Genomic DNA, 11,632 nt, shown 5'->3' with positions numbered 1-11,632 from the left:
TTGACTTCTTGATATTAATTAAAGAATGTGAGGATTCGGATAAGAATAATACATACATACATACATACATACATGTGAGGATACTGAATAAGAATAATACATCCATGCATGCATCCTCACACATGTATACATGCATATGTATGTATGTATGCATGTATTATTTTTACCCGGTATTCTCGCATCCTTTTAAAAGAATAAGTATTTTTTAAGGATTGAAATTATATATATATATATATAGAAATTATTCTGAATAATAATTTTAAAATTTGAATTGAATGAATAAAAAATTAAGAAAATCATCGTATTTGACTAGCAGGACAATCCGCCAAAGCTGGTTTTTCTACGAGACGCTAGATTCCTGAACAATAACGTGTTACAAGAGAATACTGCAACGAGGGGCAAGATCGTAAGAGGAAACCCAGAGAGCTGGAGCGATGTCAGAGGCTTTTTCCAAGTAAGAAAACCAAGTTTCCTGGATTCTGTTCTCTCTCTAGGACCATGAATAAGATTTTTGCCTGTTTTCTTGGAAACCGCTGCGCCTCAACGACTTCTGTACGAAATACCACACGCCTTCCCATGATTATAAAATGCCCTTTTCATCCCTTTCTTTTCCATTACTCCCACATAGAATTATCCTTCTTCTTATCGGATTTCTCAATTCATCTACTTCACTCTCTCGTCATTTCTCAATTTCTTTCCAAACTGAGTACACCATGCGGATGAGTTGTAATGGTTGCAGAATCCTCCGCAAGGGCTGTGGTGATGATTGTAGTATAAAACCTTGCCTTCAATGGATCGAAACTCCCGATTCCCAAGCCAATGCCACCCTCTTCCTTGCTAAATTCTACGGTCGTGCTGGACTCATGAACCTCATCAATGCTGGCTCTCAGCATCTCCGTCCAGGTAACCATCAATTCCATCTCGCTCTTTTCTTTTCTTTTTTGAATCTTGGAGATGCCCTTTTTTGAACAATAATTAATTAGCGATTGTAAATGCTATTACAGCTACATTTAAATCCTTATTATACGAGGCATGTGGGCGGATTGTGAATCCAGTTTCGGGATCAGTCGGGTTGTTAAGCACCGGGTCATGGCAGCAATGTCAAGCCGCCGTGGAAGCCGTTCTGAAAGGCGAGCCGATCACTCAAACTGCATCAACTGATCAGCTTACAGTAGGCGCCTCTGATACGCGCCACGTGTCAAGAGAGGTGGACTGGTGTGCATCTGATCAGCCCCGTAAAGTCAAGTCCAAGCGTCAATTCAATCGATCAACTTCAAAGCGGAAGTCGAGCAGGACTGAGTCTGAGCACACATGTTTCGAGTTCATGATTGGATTTGATGGATCGCGGTCAGTGAGTCCTGACTCTGTGTTGAGTTGGCGTCCGAGTTTGGGGTCTGACAATGAGGAAACTGACAGTATGGGGTCTGTGGAGACTGTAGAGGCTTCTAAGCTTGATGAGCCAGCCGAAGGCACTGATTTGGATTTAGACTTGACCTTGGGTCATTATTAATCAAGAACAAGGGGATTCAAGGCGACAATTCCACACTACGATGGCTTGAGAGGTCGACACAGTTTTTTTTTTTTTTTTTTTGTGTGGGGTTTCCATAGTTTTGTGGGGTAAATACTGAAACCCCGGTTGCTCACTGATGATGCATTAAAGTGTACAATGAAAGAAAAGTTAGCTATAATGTTAATTAGTTCGAGAATCATTACACAAGTAGTTAATGATTGGTTCGTGCGGTTCAAGAATTGATAGTGGGTTGTAAAGGGATAACATGATTGGTTTGATTTGCAATGTCACTTGGAACAAAATTGATTCTGAAATATCCATTATTACAATGTACGAACCAAAATCCTTCTCAAAAAATAAATTAAAGGCGTTTTACACTAGTTAATTCTAAAAAATAGCGTTTACATAGACACACACACTACCTTTATGAGTCCAAATTGAGAAAGAAAAGTGCGTTTAGTCCACGGAGGCGTATTTTAATGAAAAGAAAAAATTAAAGATAAATGATTAAAACAAAAAAAAAAGTATAAAAAAAATGATATTAATCTCGTGTTAAAATATAATAAATATTAAAACATAAAATAAAAAGATTAATCTTACAAAAACAATAATTAAAAAAAAACAAAAGTGAATTCACCTGAGTTAACCTACGAGTCAGGTCATGAAATTAGAATAACTCTATAAAAAAAAAAAACTTAGTTTTTTATATAAAAAAAATTAACATTGACTAATGAGATTGACAAAGAAAATTAAAAAGAAAATCAATATAAATTTGTGATACAAGTTATTTGATTAGAAACACTAAACCTAGAAAAACTACGAAGTTTAAATTTCAATAACTCAAATGTCAAAGGTTAAAATTGAAAACAATAAAAAAATATTCAAAATAAAAAATAAAAATTAAAAAAATATAGATTAAATTTGAAAAAATAAACAAATTGAAGGATGGATAATTTATATTAAATGGCTAAATTAAAATGAAAAATATATTTCACAAAAAAAGGAACCATCAAGAGAAGAGAATGAGGATTAACAAAGTTTAAAAAATAAAACCCATATAAAAATACAAAAAAAAAACCTTAAAAAACCTAAATTAATCATGAAATTGAGGGTAATTTAGTAAATTAAATATGTTATGAATTTTTAATTATTTTAATTATTATAAAGACCATTTTACCCCTTTACCCCATTCGATTATAACAAAAAAAATCATATGGAAATACAAAAATACCACTAAAAAAACTATTAATTTTGAAATCAAGGATAATTTAGTAAATCTAGTATGGAGTAAAAATGAAATTTCAAAAAAAGTCTCTAAAAGCCAATTATCATTTTTTTTCTTTTAAAGTTAGTGAAGACATGTTACTGGTTTTTTTGAAAAGATTTTGCATTACTAGTTTTTTTTAAAAGATTTTGCACCCTTAATAAAATAAAATGACAAATAAATCACATAGAAAATATCAATTTATTAGGTTTTTCAAAGTGCATCCACATAATGAAAACGATAAAAATATTTTAGGAGTCCTAAATGAAACGATTCATATAAGGTTTGAACAATCAAATTCAGATTTTAATATAATGTTATCTATTGTCCAGTTTTAGGCTGTTGAACATAACTTTCAATTCAATCATTGAATTGGGCTAAAAATTTAACCCTATAAAGAATAATACATAAAATTTCAGCTTGATTCAATGATTGATTTGAGAGTAAGAGTTATACTCAATAGTGTAAACATAAATGATAGGTAAAATTAAGCTAAGATTCAAATTTTGATTGTTAAACTCTTACATGGATTGTATTACCAAGAATCTTGTTAGATAGATCTAGTGTTTTTCATGGTTTATATAAAGATTATCTAAAGGTTAAATGTTTCTTTATATATTGAGAAATTGCTTCAAAGTTAGGTTTTCATAAACCATAAGTTGTCTAAGTGTCTAGTTTCTAATGGTAATCTACACAAATCACCAATGAGAAATCTCTTAAACCTTTTTACAAGAGATAGATTATTTTTTTTTTTTAGATTAACGTGAGTGTCCGAGCCAGCTTGCGCGCACCACGACTAATCCCACAGGCTCTAAAGTTAACAACCATGTAAGCCTCCAGTGGTCATCATATGAGCAACCAAGAACTTGAGCCTGAGACCACAGAGAGAGCAAACCCTTTAGTCCCAAGTCTTTACCACTTGACCTCCACCTAGATGGTTAGAGATAGATTGTTATACATATGAGTGCTAGCTCTTGTCTTTTGTATTATATGTTTCTATAATATAGTGTATATTGTTATACTATCACGTATAGAAAATAAAATGCATGGTATTCTATATATAAGGAAACCTAAAAACTTTATAAAAAATAAAATATCAATTTGTTCATTAAATAATATCACATATATTATTTTAGAATAATTTTATAAATTTATTCGATCAAGTTTCTACTTGATTTTTTTTCAAGTCTAAAATTGTAATCCCCTATATTAATTATATCTCAGTTTTTAATTTTTAAAATTTATTTATAATCAAGTCACTTGATTAATAATCTTATTTTAATTTTTAATAAATGGTTCTTATATGTGTAATTCATTATATTCCTAATAAATTAATCAAATATAAATTATAATCTTAAATAAAATATGATTAAATAAATTAAACAATTTAATTTATGTCAAATTTTAAATATAATTGATTTATATTTGAAGATTAAGTATAATGTCTAACAACCTATTATATATGATTCCCTAAATACTTAGAAAATCATATATGATTTGACTTAACATTTCAATAACTAGTTTTATATTGTAATTATTATCATTTCATCAAGAAAGTTCTAAGTTAGATATTGTAGCATAAAGTATGTATGCTTTATTAAATCATTTTTATTCTCAAAGCTATAGTAATTGATTATTTTAATAAGATTTAAATTTTTTTTTTCAAATCTCATTTCACAATGAGCAATAATTTTCACAATTAATACCTTTTGAAAACAAATAAAATATTTTCTCTATTCATATAGGATAGCGAATCCTCTCTTAATTAATCAAATATCTTCACATAATTTATGTTCTATTCAATATCTGTCTATTTATTACACTTGATTGGAATAACATATGATCATTATCGAAGCATAATACTTCCTATAAAAGATAATTTAATTGTTTCAAGTTTAATGATCACATATATAGCTATCACATGAGCCTTTCTATAGATATAAATGATATCTCCATATAGAATTTTATTACAGGTCAATTAAGTGTATATATCATTCGATAAACACCTACATATTAATTCTAAATATCTCTTATACCTTAATTTATGAAAACAATTACTTTATTTAATAAAATACACATACACACACATACTAGTCTTAATAGTTATAATTGATTTCTAGTCTTAATAGAATATTGACTAGGAATATTTAGGAATAATGCTTTGATTTAATAAAAATCTCATAATTTATCTTTATTATTGATTCATTAATCAAACATTAAATTTATTAATTAAATATAATTAAATATTAAAAATAAAAAATTCTTTATTAATAATAAATATATTTTATATGAATAAAATTAGCATACATGTAATCAATCAATTGACTTACTTACACATTTTGTCCCCAGGCTTAGCCTTCCTAATTGATTTAATGAAGGGAAAAGAAGTCAATTCACTGTTATAATCTACAATAAAATCTCTTTAGTGCTACGTTAATTTTTCCATGTCCAATATATTTTTGGTAAATATATGCACACACAATCTAATTACATAAGTTTGCGATTATAATTTATGTCTTTGCCCCCTTTGTTTTTTGCTTTAGTTTTGTTTGACATTATGATTCAACTATTTTTTTTAAGAATTTTTAAAATTATTTTTAGCTTTAAATTACTTTTTATTAATATTTTTGGATCATTTTGATATACTAATATTAAAAATAAAAAAAATATTATTTTAATATATTTCTAAAAAATAAAATCTTAAAAAATAACATTTATCATTATCTTAAAAAAATTATTTTAAAAACTCATTTTAGATTTTGCATCCACAGAAAATGGAGGGTTGATGGTCTGTTTCGTTCAGGCGTTCTTAATTTTTTATTTTATTTTTCTTCATATAATTTTTTTAATGAATTTGGTTTCCTTGTATTGGTTATGTTATTAGTATTCGTCGATATCCACGTTGTTGGTAATTGTTCAGACGAAGTTGACAGTTGGCTTATCAATACAAGGAATTGTGATGACATGATCGACTTAAAGACACGAGTGGCCAATGTCTAACACTTTCAGGAAAATTAAATAGAATGGCAAGAGTTACACACAAAATGTAAACAAGATTTTTGTCTTTTTATATGAAATTATTGATTAAAATAAATAATAAAATTAATAAAAAGTACAATTAAATTAAAAAAAAGAGTAAAGGTTTAGAAGAAACCTAAAATTATAATTATATTACAACAATAACGATATTTTTTAAAAAAAATATTTTATCTATATAAGGATAATTTTGCATATAATACACTTGGTTTTGAAGATACAAAAATTCATTAAAGGTTTTAGATATAATAAAAATTTCTCCTACGCTTTGCTCACTTGAGTTAACAAAACATATAAAACAATATATGGTAAACTTTAAGAAGAATATATAAAAAATCAAAGGTTTTAAACTATATATATATATGAGAGATTAAATAAAATGAAAATATTTTTAAAAGTTTATAATGGTGAGAATATCATTTTTTTCCATCTTAATACATGTCATAAATAAAATAAATGAGAAATTTAACGGTGTCTAAGGTGGAGAAATTTTATAATACTTGAGGAATAATTAGTGGCATCTTATTAATTATTTTCTTAGCTTATTGTTTTTTTTTTTTAAATAACTATAAGTATAAGAGATAAATTTTATTTAGAGATATTTTTATCATTTTTAGTAGGTTATAAATTTTATTGTCTCTTTTGCTTGTAAATATTTTTTTATTTAAAGTATATCTAGAAAATAATTAATAAAATATCACTAGTTATTTTATGAGCATTATAAATTTTTTCCTCGTGAAGTAACTAATGAAATCATATTAGTTACTCTATTTGCCTATTATTTTTTTTTAAAAAAAGATATAAGTAGGAGAAGAAAATCTTATATGAAAAATATTTTTTTCACTTTTGATGTGTTAGGAGTTTTATTTTATCTTTCATCTTTAATCTTTTTTTTTCAATATGACTTTAAGGAGTAATGTTTATCTTTTTTTTTTCAATATGACTTTAAGGAGTAACTAACAAAATAACACTAATTACTTTATGAGTACCATAAAATATTTCTAAAAATATATTTAATAAAAGTATCCATTACTAAATATATTTAAAACAATTAAATATAATAAATTATTTTAATCATATACGTTAGCCTATTAATCATATTAATGTTAACCATTTAAATTTTGTACAACACCATTACAATTTAAACAATTAAGTTAATAAAATATATTAATTACAAAAACCAACTATCATTAATAATGATTTTAAATCAATATTCTAACATTCCTTAGTGATTTAAAATTATTCATACATATAATAAATAAAATAAACATGATCAATTAATGTTATGTACTTTTAGAGTTTGAATATACACTTGGCGTTTATAAGTTTCAACTTGAAAAATCATAGCAACTAGAATGTTTTTTGGATCAAGTCTCAACTTATTGCACACACAATATATGGATAATTTTACGGTTATATTATTGTTATATTTTTTTCCAGCCATATCCACATATCTTGTCTCATAAGTGTCTTTAAAGAGTAGCTTAAATTCTTAAAGTGACGACCTTATCATCACACTCATTTAGGTGAATCATTCAATAATGTTTTATGATCAACATTTTGTATTTTTTTTTTCCCTTTGGATTCATTTAGAGATTATCTTTTCTCAATCATCACAATAGATAACTTACTAGCATCTAAATAGGACCTGAGACCACTTTATAAAATATTTATGTAATGTTTGTTCTCTCTCCAATCATCTAATAGTTTTGTTTTACTGGTTAAACTTCATTCATGAGATCTTTATATAATTGAAAATATTTTTCCACTATTGGTGGTTAATTTAAGGACTTCGATCTCATTTCTCTTGATGATTGAATAACTCATTAGTACTCCAAATATTTAGTGAGTGGATTCACAATATTGTTGCTAAACTTGACAAAATCTATAGAAATAACACCATGATATATTAGTTGTTTATTGGATTTAAGTCTAATGGTTATATGTCTTCTTCTTCTTTTTTTAGTAAACTTTTTACTCTCGACCTTTGCTATCATAATGTATTGATATAGGTGGTATTGATTTAGAAATAAATGGTTTATCAATCAATTTTTTTTAATGCTACCTAGCTTCTAAACTAACAACATCTAATGCAACCAATTCTGCTTCTATGATGGAACTAGTAATTATATTTGTTTAATATATTCTCAACAAACTACACCACCACATAAAGTAAACACATACCCACTAGTAGATTTTGTTTCTTCTACATGAGAAATCTAATTAGCATCACGAAATCCTGTTATTATAGTAGGAAAATTAGTATAATGAAGTGTATAATCAATGGTTCCTTTTAGATATTTAAAAATTATTTCTAAAGAACTCCAATGTGAAGCATTAAGATTACATGTATATCTACTTAATCTACCAACTACATATGCTATTTCAGGTTTAGGATGATGGACTAGATGCAATAAAGATCCAATAATTTATGAATATTTATATTGGAACACGCTTTCATCATTATTTTTTCAATTTAGTAGAAGAATCAAAAGGACAACATATAAGAGACAATCAAAATAATTAAACCTTTTTAATATTTTTTTCAATGTAATGTGATGGAGTTAAAGCAAAACCATTGCTATTTTTTCAATAATTTAATGCTTAAAATAACATTAACTGGACCAAGACCCTTCATATCTAAATCCTTAGAAAAAAAGATTAAGTAATATTTATAACTTGAATATTACTATAAAAAATTATAATGTCATCAACATACAAACATAAAACCACATAATAATTTTTAATATTTTTAGTATAAACACATTTATCAATAGCATTTGTTTGTAAATAATCAAATAACATGACTTGATCGATTTTTTTGTGTCATTGTTTTAGAGCTTCAATAGATGTCATAACTTCATTATATGTTACAAGTTCATTTCCAAGTGAAAACATATAAACATTAGCATTAAAATCTTTTGATCTTATATTTCTTTTGCTCTTTCTAAGTTTATTGAAAGCATGATTATCAACAATGTCTATTTTAGAATAAGAACTTTCATTAACAATTTTTTTCATTGAAAAAAATATTTTTCAAAGGAAATTGATGTGAACTTGGAGGATAAGATCCTTAAAACCTATAATTAAGATTGAACACAAATCAAGAAAGCTAAAATCACTTTGAAAAGAACCAAACCCATTGATTACCTAACCCAAATAGTAAGAACAAACTCACACACAAGTTTTATTTCTAAATAATCAATTTATCTTCCTAAATAAACCTATTTATACTAGGAAAATATCCTAAACAAGGTTGAAAAAATAAAATAAAAAATATTTCTAAATAAAATTGATTTTTTTTAAATCAATTAGGAAAATATTGTAAATCTCAAACAATAACTTCTAGGCTTTATCACAAAGCTTTATTGGTGTTTGGATATTATAGAATTTCAACCCTATATAAAATAAGACCTTTAGAATCTTTTAGAAAATTTTTAGTATGATCTAACTTATAGATCAAAATTTATGCTCATTAATATAAAACTGTACATTAGAAAAATAAGCTCAATCTGCGTGTAAGTAGGAAAACAAGTTGAATTCACAAGTTTTGTATAAAACAAGGCCCAAATGTCTTGAATTGACTAATTAAATGTCTCTTTAATCTTTTTAGGTCTTTACCTTGTAATAGTTCCAATTGGCATATGTAAATGGATCATGTGATGTTGCTTGATGATTATTGTAAACAATTACTTCACATGACTCAATAATTATATTATTTGTAATTTAAGAAATTTTAAAACTTAAAACATAAAATCTATAAATATCACTATTCAAATAATATAAAAAAAAAATACACAATCTATAGTTTTAGGACCTATTTTCCTTTTATTAGTAATTAGAATATTTAATTTAGCTAAACACCCCTGCACTTTATAATATTTTTCAAAAGGTTTTTTATTCTTTTAAAATTCATATGGTGTTTTATCCAAATTTTTATAAGAAACTCTATTAAAAATGTAACAAGCAAATTACAAAACTTTACCTTATAAGTTATTAGGCAAACCAAAACTAACATTGCATTAACCATATCTATTAAAGTTATGTTTTTTCGTTTCATTATCCCATTAGACTATGGTGAATAAGGTGTGTTACTTGATGCGTCATAACCCAATTTTCACCTTATAAAATCCCTAAAAATCCCTAAATTAGTTCTCAAATTTTTTAAAGAAAAATTTAATATATATATATGTCATAGGGGTAAGGATTTAATTTACAGCCATATAATGTGGACATACAATTTGGGGTTTGAATGAATAAAAAAAGAAAGAATTGAAGTTGGTCATAATTGCACAAATAGAAAGAACAAGGATCAAAATGAACAAGTTGGTAAAATCTGGAAGTCTAAATCAGTCAATTAAAGGTTTAGTTAAAGATAAGAATTGATATTGGAAGACAACTTGGCTAAAAATAAAATAATTAAAGGTTTAGGGACTGAAATAAAAAAGATACCAAAGTTAAAAGAGCAAAATTTATTTATTTAAGGACTCAATTGAAGAGAATTTTGAAATTTGTAATTGATTAAATTATATAGTTTAAAAATCTAGGGACCATATAGTTTGTAGTTGAGGTTAATAGGCCTAATTAAAAATGACTGAGGGCCAAATTGAATGCATTTTCAAAGAGTATACCTAATTAGAGGTTGGATTGTAATTTTTAAAAATCAAGGGTCATAATTGAAGAAAAGTAATAATTCAAGGAAATTTTTGAATTTTTCAAAATTGCATCATTTCATTTAATTAAAAAAGATCCTAATTTAATAGTCAAATATGACATGTCACTTGGGAACCTTGAACATGAATGACGTGTCATCTAAAATCTAATGTTTTTCTTTCTCTGGATGACATTTGATAAAATAATTTAAAATTGCACTAACAATGTTAATTAATATATATCTTTAAAGTATCCAACAAGTGTGAAATATCAAACCAAGATATATAACCTTCTAATTAAATAATTTAAAATCATAAATCAAACACGACTACTCGTGTTTATTACAAAAAATCTAAAAACTTTGTTAAGTTTCTTTAGGTTTTCTTGCAATAATGATTTTTGTTTATTTGGTCCTTCATTTGGGTCCTGCATAATAGGATTTCGAGCTTATAATTTATTTTGAATAGTTTTTTATAGGATCCTTGAAGTGTCAAAATGATGTTTTTACATTGGATTTTTGTTCAATTTGGCAAAGAAAGATTTAATTTTGTTGGTTAATATAAAATTAAATTTTTAGGGATCAAATTTGATAATAAAACAAAGGTGCATCTATTTTTTTTGTTATTGTGTTGTCAATGTAATTTCTAAATTTTTTTGCCTTAAGACTTTTTACAATTTTTTTTATGGTCCATTTAGTTTTCTCATTATGTGTTTTAGTCCAAACTTTTACTTTCTTTACATATTAGAGATGTTATATCCCAAAATTTTACCCCTATATATTTTAAAAAATAATATATATTTTTTGTAATTTTAATCATTATTTTAATCACTTGTATATGAATAAAAAATAAATAATAATAATAATAATAATGGAGAAGGTTAAAAAATATAGCTGGGGAAAACTTAGACAAATAATGGAATTTAACAAGCAAATGATTAAATTTTAAAAATTCATAAATAATTCAGGGTCTAATAAGAGACAAAATTGAAAAGAAAAATTAAAAAATGATTGAAATTGGCTTAAAATTGAAGATTTGGGAAGCCAATGACTAAAATGTAAAAAACAAATAAATTAGGAGAAAAATTCCTATTTGATTAGGGCAAAAATTAAAAGAAAATAAGATAAAAGAACCAAAATTAGCCGGAAATGAAAGCGAACCCCATTACTA

General features: G+C 25.9%; 1 protein-coding gene across 1 annotated transcript; it reads left to right on the top strand.

Moving 5' to 3' along the window:
- Positions 1-421: 421 nt before the first annotated feature.
- On the top strand, positions 422-1,667 carry LOC105111751 (LOB domain-containing protein 40-like). Its single transcript, XM_011007200.1, has 2 exons — positions 422-903; positions 1,005-1,667. Exons 1-2 carry the CDS (start codon positions 588-590, stop codon positions 1,508-1,510), a joined length of 822 nt encoding a protein of 273 aa, XP_011005502.1. The 5' UTR covers positions 422-587; the 3' UTR covers positions 1,511-1,667.
- The last annotated feature ends 9,965 nt before the right edge of the window (positions 1,668-11,632 follow it).

This window comes from Populus euphratica, unplaced genomic scaffold (assembly GCF_000495115.2).
Source record: "Populus euphratica unplaced genomic scaffold, PopEup_1.0 scaffold614.1, whole genome shotgun sequence".
Lineage (NCBI taxonomy): Eukaryota > Viridiplantae > Streptophyta > Magnoliopsida > Malpighiales > Salicaceae > Populus > Populus euphratica.
This window is presented reverse-complemented; position numbering and strand designations above follow the sequence as displayed.